General features: G+C 43.7%; 1 protein-coding gene across 6 annotated transcripts in view; it reads left to right on the top strand.

Annotated features, from left to right (window-relative positions):
* LOC146830241 (uncharacterized) overlaps window positions 1-20,783 on the top strand; it is a 649,260-nt gene that overhangs the window by 436,340 nt on the left and 192,137 nt on the right. For all 6 annotated transcript variants that reach the window (XM_085604449.1, XM_085604447.1, XM_085604446.1 and 3 more), the window contains exon 11: window positions 69-593. In XM_085604449.1, coding sequence (XP_085460575.1) covers window positions 69-593 — 525 coding nt within the window. The remainder of the gene's footprint in view (window positions 1-68; window positions 594-20,783) is intronic.

Below are 20,783 nucleotides of genomic sequence, written 5' to 3'. Positions count from 1 at the left end.
TTTTTAGATCCATGGTCCCTATGTGCTTTCTTTCACATTTCCTTCTTTTGCTCCTTTACCCTTGACAGAGACCTGTCGGAGCCTGCATGTACATGTAACTGGTAGGCCTGAAGATCGAGAGAGACTCCGACTGGAGATCACAAGGACTGTGGAAGATTTCACTAGGAAGGAGGTCTTCTCCCACCACTGCTTATTCAGCCTTACAGACAGTGATCTGTTAAAGGGCTTGGAAGGACTGAGGGATCATGGCATCCTCATCCGGAAGGGGAAAGAGATCCACATTCTGGGAGTCAACAAGTTCGTCACCAACGCCAGCTTCATTATCAAAGACCTTCTCCATACCAGCGCCATGAGGAGATGGGAGGCTGAAGAGATGTTCCGGCTGGTAAGGTGGGAGTACTTCGACAATGGGGGATACGTCTCCTTCGACAAGAGGACCAACCTTACAATCGAAAGGGCTTTCCGGGAAGGTGAGAGCCAGCTGGACCTTGAACTTGAAGGCAGGAAAGTGCACCTTAATCTAGACGAGGAAGAAGGCAAGCTGGAAGGAGGTTTGGCGAACATACAGATCCGGCGCGTCCGTGGGGAAACTGGTAAGTTCAAGTAAAGGCATATCCTTCACAATCAGAAACTACATGTTGCTGTGCTATTTGTGTTTAACTTGTGCTGCTGTACGTGCACAACATACTTTCTTGATATTGAAATTTGATGTTAATTCTCCTTTTTATTAGCTCATAGTTTTGGTAGAGCTTTTGTTGTGTTAGATGTCTTATCTGTAGGAGAGATTGAGCTCTGTTTGTTTTGGTGCCACAGCCCTCTTTTCCCTGTCCTTTTTTTGTGGCGGCTCTCCTTGCTGGATGGAGCTGCACCATGTGCTACTTCCAGACAGCTCAACGTGGCCGCCACATGGCCCCAAAGCAGACATGCAGCAGCACTCAAAGGCGAGCTTTTCTGCGTCCATCTTCATCCAGGCTGAGCCTAGGGCAAGCCATGCTGTTTTTTCAGGTACAAACTCTGAGTCCCACAAAAACATCTGCTACAGTCCCAAGAGGCATCACCTTACAAGTAAGTCACTCCATTATATCTCCTACTCCACCTCAAATCTCCACTCTTTGTCCTGCGGAAATTATTAATATTAGTAGTGATGTAAAATGCTTACTACTGAACAGCAGGTCGCACAATACACATTGTTGAGAAATCCATAAAATCTAACGTGATTAGTAAACAATATTTTTTTTCCTCAGAGAGACAGGGTTATCCAAGTCTTCTTTGTCTTATGTTTTTTTTCATTTCCAGATTACTCTGAAAAATGGCTGACTTAGATCAAGTGTGCCGTCCTGGTGGTCATCCATCAGTTGTTTTTAAACAATCTTTTGACGTAAAACTGCTTATGGCTCAAGGTTGTAACCTAGATGAAATCTGTTTTAAACGTTTGATGTTTTCCAACCTTTTCATTACATTTTGGGTTCATCTATCGACCTCCATGTGCAAGAACTAATTTTGTTTCACAGCTCTTCAAATGTGCAGCCCTTTTGTTTCACAAGCATTTAATTTTAGTTTGTTGGGGCATTTTTCTAATTTTTATTTTTATTGTCTAAGGTACATACTTGGTGCCATCCAGGATATAATGTTCAATAGGTTGTACTGCATGCACATAGTTCCAAGCAGTTAGTACTAAGATACATTTTTATAATATAGCCAACCAATTAAAAAAACAACAAAATTCTTTACCCCCTACGAAAGCATCGGCTGTGACGTGTCCGAGGTATGCGCCTCATCTGATCTTATGTACCCCCCCCCCACGTTTTGTGTCAGGATGCTGATTTTGTCAAGCAACATCATGGCTCTATGCGTTGGTGGGCAGTTTACTGCGTTGCTAGTTTTATGACGGAACCCTTTTGGCTTCGAACATACTCAGTAGAGCTGTGACATAGGTTGTAGTGAAGATCGTTATCTACCTATGTACAACGCTAAGTTAGCATAACCGCGTTAAATGTTAGAAAGCCATCTTGCCGCTTTTGCACACGACACTGTAGTCACATGTTATTAAATTGAGAAATGCTTACTTGACTTTGCTTCACATGAGAACTCTCTGTTGTTAACATCCTAAACAGTGAGTAGCGAGCTTGGTCTGTACACAGTGTAACAGAAACAGTCTGGGTCGCTAGACGGTGCATGTTGTTGAGTTCAGGTTGATCGGCCCACTAGTTTAGCCATAACACGCACGCAGCTGCAAATACCTGAAAGTCGAGTGCTTTTAATATTGCAGTGTTACATGTTTTTCATTACATTCGGAAGAAGAGCGTTCCTAGGAGCAGAGCATAGCTGATCCTGTGATGTGAACTCTCTGAGCTGATCTATACGGTATGGGGTTCCCCATTCAAGCCTAGAGACCTTTTATTAGTCTAATAATACTATTAGTGTGTTAGAGAAAGGAAGGTGGCCTAGAGCCACTGTCATTTTAGTATGATTACTCCTTTCATTTTCTATGGTATTGTAACTATGCTGATGGTTTTGATTTTAATCGTTTTTCTGCTAATGTTAGCCAAACTGCTGCATCTTTGGACACAAGGTTTATAAAATAAACTCTTACCATGTCTCTGTTTACTCTGTTGTGGACTGGTACGAGAATAATTACGAAAAGGTGTTTCTGATTCCCACCATTCCTGAGAAATATACTAAGTCGCTTGTTCTGGGTTGTCTATACATTGGGACCGCCGAGTTAAACCTCGGATAACGAATGGGACACTGATGCTGGCCGGATGAGGTGTTCTGGGTTCTGAGGTGAGTTTTTGGTACACCGCAATTCACTGAGGGCCTGGGTTCCTGCGCATAGTTCTGCGCATAAGCAGAATCCCTGCAACATGGCGCACCTAATGTTTGGTCTATTGATTTGAGACGCCTTAGTAGTGCTTGTATTAGTCCACAACACCCTCACTCTGGTTTCCGGATAACGGGAGTGACGGTTTTACCTACCTGTGTTTCGACTAAATAGGTTCATTCAAGCTTGATCATTAAAAAGGTTATTTAATCAGAACCCTAGTGCTACTGATATATTGTAGATTTACTGTTAGTGTCCTAATAGCGGTCGATATTCCGGCTCATAGCCGGGCACCCCATGAAATGTCATTTGGCGCAGTATGGGGTGCCGGACGATGGTATGACTGTAATTTTTGTAGTGAGTGCCGATGCGTTGTTTCCGTTTGAGTTGTTCTACTCTTGGGTTACTTTGCCGGCAGTGAGTGATGACGATGATACGTTCCACACCTATACTGCCACGGCGCTACCAGCCAACTATACGCCATATAGGACTCAGGAAATTCCTATTTCTGCCTGACAGCATAGCATTTGGTTTAATGGCGCCCTTCCCCATGCGGTTATACCGGCGATAATGGGCCCTTTGTCGATCGCAGGGGCCACATGGCCGGTGTTAGCCAGATATACGCCTCATCCCCGCTACCTACAGGTGACGGTGGCTGAGTTGCGTGTACTGCACACTGCCCTTATTACAGTACATAGGGCTTTAGTGCAGTACGTGTCTCGCAACGTGCAGGTGGTCGCTACTGCTGTTGCGGGACAACCGACGGACCACCACGCGGTGGTTATTAGTCTTGTTATGGTCAATTCGGTTGTAGGCAAGCGACCCCAAAATAGGGATGATTTCCCTTATTGGCTTGCTGAGAAATTTGATCAAATAGAAGCGGTTTATCCACGTACGACTCCTGTGGAGAAACACAGGATCCTTACCATCGCTTTGCCTAAAGACTTAGTCCCAGATATGGCCCATTGTGAAAACTGGGGTAAGGTCTGTGCAGCGACATACTCGAAGTGCTTTGCCACTCCGTCTCTGTCGGTACTGCCCTCCGTGATTAAACGTGTTCAAGAGAATCATGTTGCGGAGGCTGCTATTGAATTGGGAATGCGGCTTGTCGGTGTGTTCGATGTGGTTGCTACCATGATCATGGACAACCTCAAAGGAGATGCTATGCAATTCCAGGTGCTTGATAAATTAGAGACAGTGAACGATGACGACAAGCCGAGGGAATTCGCGAAAATTATCGCGAACGCCTATAGACAAGTTGGTCGTAGCGCCTTAGGTGTTAAACCAACTGTGAAGAATCCTGATTTGATACAGCAGACGAAGGCAAACTCGTCTGGTAAGGACGAACGCCCTAATTTTCCAAAACTAAGTTGGAGGTCGAAAAAACAGGAGAAGCAGCAACAGAAACAGGGGTCTCGTCCTGCCTCTCCAGTACAGTCAAGTAGTGAACGCACTTATGATCTGCGTGATCGTGCTACTATTAAGTCACCTGATCGATTTCAGGTTTCTGACCAACGTTCTCCTCGTTCTTCACAGGAAACATCGGCTACACAGTCCGGTGGCGGAGGCGGTGGCAAAAGTCGGGGTGCACCACAACCACGTGAGCAATCCCGACAGACTTACGGCAAAGGCAAGCAAGAAGACTCTGCACGTCAACGACCCCCGTTTCAGAAGAAAAAAGTTGCTGCACTGACAGCGAGGTATGCCTCAGATGGTACAGACGCAGCTTCAGAACCTGACATGGGCGCTAATGCTGCTAGACAGCGCGGCGGAAGTTACAGTAGTGCGACAAGCACTGCGTCCATATCTGGTGGCGACGGCAACTGATATATTTGTGAATATTAGAACTGCTGACACTCGGGTGTCTCCCCCTGATAGACTGTATAATATATTCATTCAAATTGAAGGTGACATACAACGTACAATTCAAGTTTTTTTGGGGGATAATCTGACCACTACCTATGATATTCTGTTGGCGGAGGCAGATTGGCCCCCGGCTTTCGTTTTAGATGCTCCTAGAGGGGAGGAAGTAATCCTCCCGTCCTTTGCGCACACAGTGCCTAAGGTCCTAGCTAATAAGTACGCCGGGTAATGGGCTCAGGTGCAAGCGCCTGCGTTATATCGAATTCAAGTTGGCTGGGATAAATCGTCCCCGGGCCTTGAGATTCCGTTGCGGACTACGCCCCAACCTCAACCCCAATACCCCATGCGTCGTGAAGCTAGACCTCACGTTGCGTCGATCCTTGAACAATTGGAATATCAGGGAGTAATCTAAACATGTGTGTCACCTATGAATAATCCCTTATTTACTGTGACGAAGCCTGACGGGTCGTACCGCCTAGTTTTGGATTACCGGCACCTTAACTCTCATTGCCGGACCTGTGCAGTACAGAACACCCACAGTTCGGCTCTCGTCGATAGTCTCGTGAGAAAAAGGCTTAAAACCACACCTGACATTTCCAATGGCTTTTACAGCCATAACCTGTCCTCTCTTAGTAGTGAGTGGACGGCGTTCACCTCTGGTGGCAAACAAAAACAATTCAAAAGATTACCAATGGGCTATAAGAACAGCCCAGGAGTCTTTGCCTCTCGCGTGGTCTCCCTCTTGGAGGGAATAGACCCAGATGCGTACTCGTACGTAGATGACATTTATCTCACGGATGACGAGTTAGACCCGCATCTTCGACGCGTTGTTTGCATTATTGTTTTTTTTTGCAGACTTCGGTTACAAATTCAATTTTGCGAAGTCGCACATAGCAGAATATACAGTGTTGTTCTTGGGGTATGAACTCAACAATGAAGGTCGAGGATTGGCTCCGCACTTTCTAGAGAAGTGCGCATGCCTCCGTGCTCCTACTTCACTGAAGAAATTACAATCCCTGCTGGGTTTTCTGAATTTCGGGCAAACTTACATCCCGGATTATGCCCAGCTTATCAAGCCGCTATACGCCTTGGTACAACCTACTTTTTCCAAATCTTGTTGGCTGCCTGAGCATTCAGCTATATTGCAGTTATTGCAAGCTGATCTTCTTGCTTCTAAGTACTTACTGACACGTGATAACCACATTAACCTGGTCATGAGAATAGTGCCCGGCGCAGTTGGTTTCACATACTTAACGTTCAATGAGGGCGACACCGTTCCCATTGCTTACAAATCTCACTTTTACACTTCAGCTGAACTGTGTTTTTCCGCTGTCGAGAGGGTTCTGACAGCAGTGCAGATGGCGATACTGAATGAACGAGCGCTGTCGCAATTGGAAACGCATGTTGGTGGTAACACCCTATCCTGCCCTAGAGGCAGTGACAAAAGCGAGTGTACCGAATTCTAAAGCTTTGCATCCAAGGTGGATACAATGGGCCACTTCCTTGACCTTGCCAGACATCACTTTTATCTTTGACGCGGCACTTCAGACTTAGGAGTTTTTGCAGTATGAATTCGTTCATCCGGCTCCTCTGTCCTTGCGCCCGCTCGAGGATTACCATTGTGTCATATACACTGACGGGTCTGCGCAACCCGCTACTGGATCTAAGCACGCCTATTCAGCAGCTTGCGCAATTGTAGTCGGTACTTTCGTAAATGGTGAATTCCAGTCCGATGTCGTGCATACGCAGTCATTGGGGGATTGTACCACTCAGTTGGCGGAGCTTCGTGCTCTGGTGCTTGCACTGGAGTTTGCTGATCCCCGAGTCACTACACTTATAGTGAGTTACTCCTTTTATTGTGTTCAATCTTACAACGACAATCTACATTTTTGGTCTCAGAATGACTACCATGATTCCAAAGGTAGCACTATTAAGCATAAACTGCTTTGGGTTCGAGTGGCAGATCTTAAAGACCGTCTGCCTCTCGTGAATGTAATTCACACTCTTGGTCACCAACGCGGTGGTGTCCATGCTGTTGGCAACAGCTTAGCTGACGAGGCAGCAAAAACAGCAGTGGCAACATACTTAGTAGCAGCAGTTACAAGATCCAAAAGTAAGATCGATGATGACATTTTTGCAGCTATTGCTGCTACAGAACAGGGCACGAAGCCACCGAAAGGTTTCTCTGCTCGTTACCATTATCGCTTAAGTCCTGATAAAGTCCCATTAGTGAGGATTAATGACGTTGGTGACAGATTGATTCCCAACGCGGACTGCAGACCTTCTTTGATATTAGCAGCCCACGAGGGCATGGCGTCCGCGCATGCCGGCGTTGCGGCTAGTGTATCTTTGCTACAACAACATTACTGGTGGTGCAGTTTATACAAACAGGCCAGAGCTTATGTTCTTGATTGCGACATCTGCCAGCAGATTAAACCTTCGACTGCGGCGCGCCCACCACAAACTCAGTTGTACATATCTAGTAAACCATTGGGTTGTGTTTATTTAGATCACTGCGGTCCTTTTACCTCTGATACTGCGTATAAATACATCTTGGTTGCAGTTGATTCGTGCACACGTTTTCTATGGGTATGGCCACAAAGGAGTGCTGATTCTCACACTGTCATAAAAGATTTGCGTGTCTTTGTTGGGAGTTTTGCATGTGGTACCTTTCATTCTGATCAGGGCCCGGCGTTCGCCTCTAAGGTGTACAAAGAGGCCATGAGAAATTTGGGGGTCCACGTCAAATTTTCGTCTCCATACCGGCCTGAGGGCAATAGTGTAGTGGAGCGAATGAACCATGACTTAAAGCAATCTTTGACAGCCAGAGTTTTGGGTACTGGCCGGAACTGGCTGGCCCACTTGTATGACGTGCAACGTGCACTTAATAATCTCCATAGAAGGTCTCTGGGTGGGCGGACCCCATACATGATGCTCTTTGGTGTTCAAATGTTTGTTCCAGACCTTGATGGTCTAGACATGGCGGCGTCAGCCACACCCTTTGACGTAGATGAACACTGTGCTGTATTGCAGACTCTTCAAGAAGCCAGAAACAGTCTAGCGAAGGAACACGTACCCTCCTCGTCTGAAGCTGAACTTCAGATTCCGATAGTCGGCTGTCTACCTCGTGTTGGCGATCTGGTCCGTGAGAAGGTGGAGAACAAGAAGGAGTTCGGCCCCTCTTATCGTGCACCGGTTCCAGTGCTTGGAGTGCAGGGTACTAGAACAGTCATTTTACCTCCACTTCCTGGTCGAAAGGATAACAGGTACATTTCGATTGACAATGTCAAACTACAACGAGTGGCCGATTCTTCTTAGTATGACTCCGGCGGTTTCCTGCCCTTCGATGCTGAGAAATTCTGTTGTGGCCCGAGCTTCTGACACAGTGCCTGATGTTGCCATCGAGATGCATGCCGTTACTGGTCCTTTGTTGCCACAAACACCTAGTGGTGTGCTTGAAGAAGTTGAGTATGCTTATCCTGCGGATGTTACCTTGCCTGTTTTACAATCCACCACAGTTGCCCTCTCACAAGACTCTTTTGATTCTCGTTCAATGACTTCCAATGCCCCGTCCAAGGTTTCGATTTTTGTGGCTTGGTTCAAAAAACATTTTTTAATACCCCCTTGGACTTACATTTGTCTGGTGCTCATATGTGTTTTTTTGTTTATGTCCATTGGCTTTGTGGTAGTGTTTTTTAGACTTATCAATGGACACTGCCTGAATGAACGTGCAACGATTCGACTAATTAATGGTACTTTATCCCCCCACTCCTCATTATGAAGAGGGACCAGACTTTTGTGAACATTACTGCCTGGCCTGTACATGATGGGATCGCTTGGGATGCCGTTAAATTTTAAATTCATGGCCCCACTGAAGTGATTAATGTGCCAAATGTATTTCGTGTTTCTATGGGTGATGTCGTTAAGCAGAACATTCACTCGGATGATTGGGATGTTCAAGCCATAGAAGCACTGTTTTCTTATTTGAAATATTATGCTGCATTTGATGCTGAGGATTTGTATTTAGATACTGCTAATAATGATGAGCAATTTTGTTATCAACATTATGGCACGCATTTCCTACACAAAGCAAATCCGTTTAGACATTTTGTGCATTTTACACAATGGGAACACTGCCCCGCCCCTAGGATGGGCGGCTCTGCCACGTTGGTGGAAAATTCACTTATTTTTCTGATTTTAGTGTGTCCAATCCGGCCTCCTTTTATTTTAAAGTTGCGCCTGAGTCTGCTTCTAAAGTTAGGCTGACACACACCAAATTGTTGTATTCCAAGTCCTTTATGGACGAGTTGGCAATTGGCGGGTATGATCTGTGGAAAGCTACAGTCGATCTTAAATTGGTTTGGGGCTCCAAACGATGGCAAGTACAGGGAACAGAGGCTTTGCATAGTGCCTGTCTTATCCCGAATCATATGTTATTTTTACATTCCTCGATTTTTCAGACAACCTGTTTTGGATTGGCTACGTCTAAAAAATGTAATTCTCCCTCCATGCCGGGTCTGGGTGCTTATCCCAATTGGGATAATCATACGGATCTATCCCTTGATATGTTGCAGACACAGGTTTCCAACACGTCCTTCAATATTTCTGAATTGAATCCGGAAGGGTGGTTGGTGTGGCAAACGAGTTCGGACTCCTGTCAACATAGGTTTCTGGATTTAAAGCAGGGGTATACACAGGTTCCTATGGACCCCCGTTTTGAATCTTCTCACACTGTAACTACCTACTCAGTAGGAAAGTTATGCCAGTCTTGGCTGCAACTTTCCACTTTAGCGTCTGTTAAACTCCATTTAGCACGATTGAGTGACATAATATATTTGAAGGATTTTGTTAAGGGTCCTGCAGTTGGTAGGCCCAAACGATGGGTGTATGCTGTTTATAACGAAGTTTGGAAGTTATCACAAATTGAGGCTGCATCCAGATTACGTTCTATTGATCAAGCCAATATGGAAAAAGTGTTGGCTGTAATAGATAATAGCATTAACACCCTGTCTTCCAGAATTTATACCTTAGATAATATTGTATCATCTGTGGTAGACATTGTGCAGGATGACTTGTCTGTATTGTATCATGGTCAAAATCAGTTGCGTTCTATTATGCAGTTTGCATGGACGTTGCAAACTTTAAAGGCAGGGAAAGTCCCTTGGGATTACATGAATACTTCATCTTTGTTCCTTCCTTTTAATTTAACTGCGAAACAACAATTCATGTCCATGAAAGATGCTACATATTCATTGCTACACATTGAAAAATTAGAACCTTTGCCTTTCTCTGTTGCCGAATTGAATTCTGCTATGTGGCTAGTACATGGGTTGATCTCATTACCGTTTCCCCTGTTTAAGTTTAGTTTGTGCATGAAACATTATGCTCTAGGCAGATACGAACAATTGGGTACTGCTTTCCTGCATGAAGTCTGGTCGCTCCCTTTCACATACAGATGTGTGAGGGACGGCAAGGAGGTTTACTTGAAAGGTAAAGAGTGCACTTCCACTCCGGATCACTCTGTTGTGTGTAGGCACATTCAATGGCATGGTGCATGTAATGTGCATGCCCCTAATTTAGCTTGCGTCCTGAAAGGGATTCCTGTACCAGTTATTACTCCTTATTTTACGCTGCTTGCAAACTGTAGTTATTTGCTGTTAAATAATGAAGCTTGCTGTGGGATGTTAGTGGGAATTCCCTACATAGTGACTGTATCACGGAGATTAGTTTGCTGTAATAACGTCCTGTTACCACCCCCGCATGGCCGGCTGGATGTATCCATCTGGCCTTCCATTCCAACCTTGAAAGCAGAGTTCAACAAGATGAGCAGAATAAGGGCTCTATTTTCTCAAAAAGAAGTCGCGTTGACTTCGTCCCGGGAAACATTTGTCCTTCACGTAGCAAACACACGCACTGAGGTGCAAGCTCTTTTAAATACTGATCTGCCGCTTCATTTTGGGACCTTGATACAGACTATCTTTAATGCCTCATCCACAAGTGGCATAGCTCATTTTTTTTTAATTGTGGGCTCCGGCCTCGTGACCTCTTTTCAAACTATTTTTGGAGTGATCCCGGCCTTTTTTCATTGTATTTTTTCCAGTGTCTTCGGAGGTCTCCCTTTACTTCTCGCCCTCATTGCTGGAATACTGTTGTTGCTCTGTGCCCTGCGCTATGGATGCACAACTTGCGTCACACGACAACATGTCCTGGCTGCTCCATCTGCGCAACCAGATGCTTGAATTCTATGGCGCTTTACCACTGGCGATTCTGAGCGTAGCCTATGGATTGTCCTTCCGGTTTGCCTACTTTACTTGTGTGCAGCTAGTCTTTCATTGCCTAGATTGTCCGTTCCAATGGGCTCTGGATTTGTGTCTGTCAAACTCGGTATCTCCTGATCTGGATTATGATCGGCTTATAAGCCCCTTAGTGGCTCACGAGTTGGACTGTTCTGGTGTCGGGATTATGGCCTGTGCTGCAGCGCATGGAGTTCTTGGAAATTGGGACATCGGAACGGCTGCGATTGACTTCTTAGCGAACAGTTATCTTGAGGTGCACGCCGGTTGTCCTCGCCAGGTGCTGGAGGCTCCGGTGGTTGAGGAGCATGTATGTTCCTTCCCCGTTCTGAACTGGATGGCAGATAATTTTGCGGAACGTTCCAATGATTTCCTCTTGGAAGCTGTTGCAACTTATTGTGCCTATACATTGATGGATTGACTTTTTACTTCCATTTCGTCCTACGTCCGTCGATGAAGTTTTTTTTATCCAGATCTACTTGTTTTTTTTTACAGCGTTTTAACTTTTTTCTTTTTTTTCTCTTCGAACTTTTTCACTTCCCTTATATGGGCTTATAGTTCATGCCCTTGGTTCCGTTCTATCAAACTTGAACTCTGCGTTCTTGCAAGTGCGCCCCTACTGGTTAGTGGTCCGATCATGGGGGGGTGTAGTGAAGATCGTTATCTACCTATGTACAACGCTAAGTTAGCATAACCGCGTTAAATGTTAGAAAGCCATCTTGCTGCTTTTGCTGCTTTTGCACACAACACTGTAGTCACATGTTATTAGAATTGAGAAATGCTTTCTCGACTTTGCTTCACATGAGAACTGTCTGTTGTTAACATCCCAAACAGTGAGTAGCGACCTTGGTCTGTACACAGTGTAACAGAAACAGTCTGGGTCGCTAGACGGTGCATGTTGTTGAGATCAGCCCACTAGTTTAGCCATAACACGCACGCAGAGTGCTTTTAATATTGCAGTGTTACATGTTTTTCATTATATTCGGAAGAAGAGCGTTCCTAGGAGCAGAGCATAGCTGATCCTGTGAAGTGAACTCTCTGAGCTGATCTATACGGTATGGGGTTCCCCATTCAAGCCTAGAGACCTTTTATTAGTCTAATAATACTATTAGTGTGTTAGAGAAAGGAACGTGGCCTAGAGCCACTGTCATTTTAGTATGATTACTCCTTTCATTTTCTATGGTATTGTAACTATGCTGATGGTTTTGATTTTAATCGTTTGTCTGCTAATGTTAGCCAAACTGCTGCATCTTAGGACACAAGGTTTATAAAATAAACTCTTTAAACTTTTACCGTGTCTCTGTTTACTCTGTTGTGGACTGGTACGAGAATAATTACGAAAAGGTGTTTCTGATTCCCACCATTCCTGAGAAATATACTAAGTCGCTTGTTCTGGGTTGTCTATACATTGGGACCGCCGAGTTAAACCTCGGATAACGAATGGGACACTGATGCTGGCCGGATGAGAGGTTCTGAGGTGAGTTTTTGGTACACCGCAATTCACTGAGGGCCTGGGTTCCTGCGCATAGTTCTGCGCATAAGCAGAATCCCTGCAACAAGGTGTCATAGCGGAATGCAATGAAAGCTTGTTTTAGAATGTTGAGTTCGCAGTTACACGCAGACGTATAAAGGCATGTGATATTAAGCTCCATGTGTGGTGTAGTCATTGTGGGTACCCAGGCTCGGGAGGACGCTACAACTGGTGACGAGATAGGTGATAAGTAACCCATAGAATGACTGCTCTCCCAGAGAGTTTGCAGTGGTTCAATCAAACTTTTCGTGTGTGCCACATGTGTCACTGTCGAAGTACAGAATTGACCCCTAATGCATGTGGAGTCAAAGTGTGGCTCCAGCTGTTACAAAGCAGTTGAAGACAATGAAAGTGTTGTAAAGAATCTACAAATTTATGGCTAAGAACCTGCTGGTCAGGCCATGCAGAAAGGGACCGCGCTACCATATAAAGTTGTACATTATACGGTGTGTTAACGCTGAATCCAGATTCATCTAGGTTTACGAAGAGCAGCCACTGATAATCGTAACGTGCAAAATAATGATGTGAACAGAAGCTCTGCAAGGCAGAGATCAACTAGGTGTCAGGAAATGCAAATTGACATTTAGAAGGGAAGAAATAAATGAATTTCCAAATACAGTAAAGAGAATCATCGTACCACAGCACTCTGTGAAGCGGCTCACGGAGAAGTGCCTGGGGTTATGCTTACAGAGCCGTCCATACGTGAAGTGTCCAGCCATCAAAACTACTGAGTGGGGCTCAGAACAACTTCACAGGTCTTTGAAGAATAAAGAGCCAAGAGCAACTCACGTAATAGTGACATTTTTCAGATGGGTGCGTAGAAAATTACATTACTAGCTATCGTTAAAAATGACTCTGAGGCACATCACCAGGTCTTTTAGATCAGTTGCCACAGTGATCCACAAGCGGTGTCATTAAGTTTCACACTGATCTGCAATGCTGCTGTGTTCGTGAAACCACCACCACCTTTCGATACAGCCAAAAAGCTAAATCTCGGTGATAGATGGACTGCTTGGATAGAGACATTTGATGATTTCATTGATGCGCTTAAAGAGACTGATAACAAAAAGATTATGAAGTATCTCAAAAATCTTGCTGGCGAAGGTGTGAAAGAAGTCATAACGAAAATGCTGCAAACTGAAGAAGAAATTGCATACCGTTAGATTAAAGAAATGCTGAATCTTAAGTTCCATCCAATACCCAGCATTGATTACGAAAGATACATTTTCAATCCAGAACATCAAAGAATTGATGAAACCATTGATGCATTTGTTTAGAGACTCGATACACTCATCAAACTTTGCAAGTGCAATTAATTTAATGAAGAAGGAGCTATGCGTCTTAGAGTTATTGACGGATGCCTTTCAGATTCATTCAGACGACGAATGCTGAGAGAAACTTATAGTCTGGAGTGAGTGTTGATAGCTGCCAGAGCTAAGGAGCATGCTAAAAGACAAGCTTCTGACATGGAGCCCGGAGGTGCCCAGAATGAATCAGTCATGAAGCCGCCTCTTCTCCCCATGCCCCACGGAGTTTTGCAGCAAAGGAGGGGAGCATGTTGAACTGCTGGGGGACTTCAACTCCCATCTCCCTCAGCAACTGACGCGCATTTAATTGCGACATCGCCCAGTGTTCTGGGAAGCCTCCTGTTTTCCCCAAGCTCAACGGAGGATCGCAGCAACTGAGGGAGGCCTGTTGAACTGCTGGGGGACTTCAACCCACATCTCTCCCAGCAACTGATGCGCATTTAAGTGCAAAGTTGCCCCCAGGCGTGGGGCGCACGGGGATGCGCCTGGGCTGAGCCCTGGCAAAGCCCAGGCCACGGGCGGGCCCGTCCATGCCCGTCAGAGCATGGAGGAGGCTGGGCTGGCCCCCCCTAACGTTGTAGTCCTTGGCCGCCCAGGGGTAAATGACTATCGCTCGCAGATGGGGAATCGGAGGACCAACCCTGCGATGCACAGAGGTGAGTTCACTAACACCTTGGACTCTTTCCTCCTAAGAGCATCGGATGCACTGTATAAACAAATTAAAATCTCTGAGCGTCGGCTCTCCACGGGGGACGACAATTGAGTGTTCAAACAATGAGATCTTATCTGTGACTGTTAGTGATCCCCCAAATGCTAATTCAGAAATTACCTGCTCCAAATGCCAGATCCCAGTGTGCCCCTGATTGGATAGAATTGTACTCTCCCCTTCAGAACCCCCCACCAAGAAGAAAAAAGGAGGGGGGAGATCGATCAAGTCTACACCTGCTCAAATGAGCTCTAATGTGGCTACCCCTTTAGCATCAGAGGCCCTGATCTTTAGACTCGAACAGTTTATTGCTACTCTGCTGCAACCTCTTTCGTAGAGACTAGCCAACCTTGAGGCTAATATAACACTGCTTACTTCAACAGGGGGAAGGATATTACAGAGTGCCCTGATCGAACAGACTCCCATTGTAACCTCCTATAACGATCTAACAGTGTACCCCCTTTGTCCTCCACAAAACGTAATGACCCTTAGGTTTTAACCAAGGGTGGAAAAGGGGGGACACCCAAAGTCCATCTAACGAGTGGTATTCCACACCCGGTGCCGAGAGACTCTATAAGGCTAGTCCACCAGTCATGCCAGACAAACAACTGTCTGCTCCTCTCCTGTTTCTTCTCATCTCAGTGCCTTACAGACACAGAGGACACCTAAGGACTTGGAGTTTCCAATTCCACTGATGAGACCAGAAGGAGGGCACATAGCCAAACGAAAAGGCCAAGAAGACCCCTATACAGCATTACCCATCCCGCCAGCAGCCTGCTCATATGTGATTATCTTGGCTAATGTCCCCGAGTTAAACAGAAATCAAAAGGAATCAACTGAACAATTAATTTTTAAAGCAGGTCAATGGATAAATAAACACACAGGGTCAGGCAGAATTTTTCTCTAAAATCATAATGGTGAGAAGAGTGGGCTGGGTGGGAAATTCTGAGAAATCCTTTAGGGAGGACTGTGTGGTAGTAAGTTGTAGGTCTCATTTCATGGTTCAGAAACTCTTAAGATTACTACCCACCATCTGAAACACAGATGTTTGCAATGCCGTTAGGCTTTTTCTATAAACCAGTAAGGCTTAACTCTTGGGGTCAGGGCCCTGTATTTCTCTCACACAGAGATCCAACACCCCCCCTTGAGGTAAGTAACTAACCCCTCCCAATTCGTAACCGATTCACTGCATTTGCAGAATTTGAAGCCAGTGATTGACAGAGGATGAATGGGAGGACTCCTATCCCTGTAGCCAGTTGTGATATAGAAGGGCAAGTCTATTCCTTTTATAGTATGGAAAAAAGGTTCAGATCAAGTTAACAGTTTGGAATATTGCAGGATTGGGTCTAAACTGTCTGATCATGAATTGATAAATATTATAACTACCAATGATCTGATATGCCTACAAGAGACGTGGAAAACTGGCCCTATTCACTTAGACGGTTATCATTATTTTTATTCTCCTGCCCTTCCGTCAAAATCAGGGCGCGCTAGGGGATGGATTTTGACACTGATGAAAAACACTTTGAGATTGAAATTCTTGTCTACCCATAATTACTCCTCTTATTATAACTTATTACATCTGAAAGGCCCAGGAGATAACACTGTGCTCTTAATTAAGTTTTATAATAAAAACTTTGCTGCTAATATAAAAAGGTTGTTGACTCATTGGAGGGAAAAATGTATGCTCTATTTATTCATTTTAAGCAGATACCTTGCATCCTTTGGCTGGGCGATTTTAATGCGCATCGTTGTTGCTTTCTAAATAAAGCAACATGTGGATTAATTGATGAGGCAGGTGAGATTAGTCCTCATTTTACCCATAACCCTCATGATGATGCACTGAATAGACTTCTCATTATAAAAGATTCAGAAATAATGAATCCCATTGATACGAGCACAGGCTTGCTTCAAAAAACATGTGGCACCATTTGTCAGGGTTCAACTATTGATTAAATGATAGTTACGGAATATTTTATAAACTCAATTTCTGATATTCAGATTTTTTTTTTAATTACAGGGATCATGCTATTATTTCCTGTCAATTGGTATGGGAAGGTGTCCATACCAAGCAGATGAGTCATGTACAGCCCAATATAACAAGGACAAATTGGATTAGCCTAAATAGGCCACAATTGACAAAGCGAAAATTGTCCCCATGGTTATTGCAAATAGACACAATGAAATTATGACCTGTCTTGAATGTAATTGCGACCCAACCAATGTGATGACTGCCTTTGAGTCAATACTAGTCAATGTAAAAAACAATCTAATTACGAATGGCCACATTGTCAACTCTGCAACCCCTAGATGGTTTTATCAAGTTTGCACTAGATCCTTAACAAACTTACATAAGGCTCTTAGGACTATCCCAAGAGACGTAGATCAAGTTAAATTCTTGCGCCATCAGTACAAAGATGCTAGGAAGGCCAGTCTAAAAACATTGAAGGAGGAGGCTTGGGAACAACTCTTTCAGGCTTCCATTACAAACACAAATAACTTCAGGGATTTCTGGATGGTAATTAATTCTCATGCAGACCCAAACCTAGATTCTCACGTGGATGAAACATCCTGGGTTGTCCATTTTCCCAAAATATTTTGTTCCTCTATTGAGGTAGCAAATTTATCACAGATAGATAATATGCTACCCAAAAAATCGACCCATATTTTCAACCATCTTGAGGTCAGGGAAGCCCTTATGCAATGTTCTAGCAACAGTGCTCCCGGCCCAGATGGCACCCCAGTAGATTTTTTCTCTGACAAGCCGGATCTTTGGGGCATGGTATGGGCAAATGTTTTTAATGTAGTCGCCAGTGTGGGCCCGCTAAACTCTGTGGTCGAAATCCATCTATAAAAAGGGAGATAAATCGTAAGCAACACATTATAGGCCAATCTCACTTTTGGACAGTACCGCCAAACCTATGGGCTGAGTTCTGTTGAATAGATTGAAGGAATAGGCCACCCGAAACAATGTCTTGATTCCTGTTCAGTACGGTTTCAAAAAGTGGAAAGGCATCAAGAACCAGCACCTCAACCTAAGTTTGCTTATTGCCAAGTATACCCAAACCACAGAAGGCAAGCTTTACTTGGCATTTATGGACCTATCCACAGCGTTTGACTGTGTTGCCCACCATCACTTATGGAGGATCATTAAGGAGATGGGCATTGATGAGGCAATGATTTTCTTCATCAGGCATCTATATTCTACGACTTTGGCCTGCGTCCACTATGGGAGGCAGGAAGAGTGCACCAGGTGCTCCCCATAAATAGATGGGCTCAACAGGGGTGCGTTCTCGCCCCATTTTTCTTTTCAATCAATCCCCTGTTAGAAACTATGCTGGATGTTTCAAAGATGAGCCAAGTGCGCATTCCCATACTTCTCTACGCTGATGACGCGGTGCTTATTGCCTTCACTGGTCTAGCATTTCAGAAACTTCTAGAGGTATATGTGAATTACATGCATAAATTGGATTTGAAAACTAATGAGGCGAAGTCTTTTATCCTAGTTACTGGTCGCAAAAACAAGAGGCCACCAACTTTTTATATAGCAGGTCGAAAAGTGGCACAGACAGACATGTTTTCATATTTAAGGGTGACTTTCGAATATGTTGTTAAATTGGTCACATATGATAACTAACCGAGGTTAATGATAGAAAAAAGCATTATTGCCCTACACTTCTTTAGTAAAAAGCTGGGTGCGAAACATTTAGATGCGGTTAAAAAAATATATATGGCCAAATCCACATCAGTATCAACTTGCGGGGCATTCCAACCCTACATCTCTCCAAGTTATGAAAGACACCTTCTGGAAAAAACTAGTAGGCCACCCCAAAAGCTGTTCAAATTATAAATGTCATATAGAACTGAACATTCCATATCTATCTGACCTGATTAGCCTGGTACCAATTCTTTTATGGCACTCCATTTAGATAAGGTATTCTGTTAACCTCACTCATAAGTTTATTAAAGATTGTCTTTCCTTGGAACAGTCACATAGGATCCCTTGGATTACGTATGTCAAAAATAGTCTAATCTCCCTAAGTTTAGCACATATTTTTCTAATGCCAAGTAAATGTTCTTCCGTCTCTAAAAAGAAGATCAAAACCCGATTTTTAAATCTAATGAGAAAAGAAAGATTCAAAATTAACAGCCTAAAACATATGGTAAAATCCTATTTAGAGGGACCGATTACCTTCGAAGGGACACCCCCATACTTACTTTCTGCGACAAACCAGCGCCATAGATTTATCCTACTTAGGTTTAATTTAAATCGTATCCCCTTTATGTTGGTCTGTCCATCGTAATCTTTTCCTTACACAAGCTCTCGCCTTGTGCATGCGATGGTGTGTCCATGCAATCTAATTTGCACATCCTCTTCTTTTGTAAGTTTTAATCGAACCATCATAAAAGATTCATATTACCAATCATGCGCAAATATAATTTTAGGCAATGTCACCCAGGGATGTTTTATTTAAAATCATTGTCTGATCACTTTGTGTTTTATTGTGTTGTGTTTTTTTTATGCCTTTCTTTGAAGACTAGGAGATTGCATAATAACCCAGAATGAATTGCAAGTTTTTACTCTGTTTATAATGGATGGTTTTAAGAGGATATTTTAATATTTTGTATAATGATGAATGTTGTCTGCTTGCATGTTTGAGCTTTTATGATCTTACTGAATAAGTATTGAATAAAGGGATTTCACTGACTGACTGAATCAGTCATGAGTATAAAAAGTAAGCCAAAGCAAAAGACTGAATGACACAAAGTGATGTCAATATGTAAAAAGAAGTTATGTTTTAGATGTGGATTTTCGTTTCCACACGAATGTAAATGTCCCGCCATTGGGCAGATATTTAAAGGCTGTGGGAAAGAGAACCATTTTGTGAATGTGTGTAAAGCGAAGGAAAATGTAAGTACGTCATGGTGTGAGGACAAAATAGTGCCAGAACATTCCAGACGCAACGTTCAATGCACACCCACAAGGCCAGACGGAGACATGAATTTAGGCACATTGACACAAAAAAAAATTGATCGTCATCTAAATCATCGTGGAACAGTTCTTCCACCTCAATAGGAAGTAAAAGTGAGAAAGATGGTTGTGCCATGTCGATGTTCACCTCAGAGAAATGTGTGCATGTAGGACTGGTTGCATGTGAGGAAAAATGTCAGATAAAGAAAAGTCGACATGCCAAAGCACCAAAGTCATACAAACGCCCACTCTGCATCTCATTAGGGATAGTTGCGGGAATCCTCCCTGGCGATGTTTTTTGCGGCTGCTATCGCAGGGACAACTGGTGCTGTGGGCTGTTAGCACCAGCTTGTGAATGGGGAGGTAAATTTATCACGACTTTGGCTGTGATAAAGAGCCGTTAATTCAGCAATAGCTCCTTGTGAATATCCCCCTCAGTGACAGCAGTTACCTCTTCACCGTCTTTGATGCTGATGATGGCAGCTCCCACCTTCCAGTAACTAGATGGGGTTGAATAATTAAAGCACCAAGAAGGTTGTCTGAATATATATGTGTATATATATATATATAGATATATATATATATATATATATATATATATATATATATATATATATATATATATATTCACTGAAAAAACCATAGGTTTCACACATGTTATAGTTAGCTGGACATTTCGCTCGTAAAAAAACCAATGAAATTCCCCCGTTATAGTTAGTTCAGCTAACTATAATTCGCGCGCCCGCAATCCACTGCTGATGACGTCACATATTACATCACTCATGACATGGTCAGTGACATCACTCATGACATCACTGATGACATCTCAAATGACATCACTGATGACATCACTGATGACATCACTGATGACATCATCCATTGAGTATGTGTTTCTGAACAATTTTAATATGTTTAATATATATAGGGAAAGGCCTGTTGAAGAATAAGTGGGTGTACAAGTGTGTAAATGGATTATTTTCTGTGGTGCGTAACTGATTCTATAAGTGAGTCATTAAATGTATCTTACTGCAGACTAGTGACTAAACTGTGTAAATGTCTGTATGTGTCTGTATGTTGGTGTATAAGTGGCTGCATGGTTTTGTGAATAGCTATATGAGTGTCTATATGAGTTATTGATTGCTTGTCTCAGTATCTGTATGGGTTCTTGAGTGTTTGTGTGGGTAGGGTGTGTGTGACTCTATGCATAGATGTGTGAGTGGGTGATTCTATGGGTGCATGGTTTTAAGAGTGCATCTGTGATGGACTGTATGGTTGAGTGAGTGTATGTAT

This window comes from Triturus cristatus, chromosome 5_1, assembly GCF_964204655.1.
Source record: "Triturus cristatus chromosome 5_1, aTriCri1.1, whole genome shotgun sequence".
Taxonomy (NCBI): domain Eukaryota; kingdom Metazoa; phylum Chordata; class Amphibia; order Caudata; family Salamandridae; genus Triturus; species Triturus cristatus.
The sequence above is the reverse complement of the archived record's forward strand: the minus strand, read 5'-3'. Positions and strand labels throughout refer to the sequence as shown.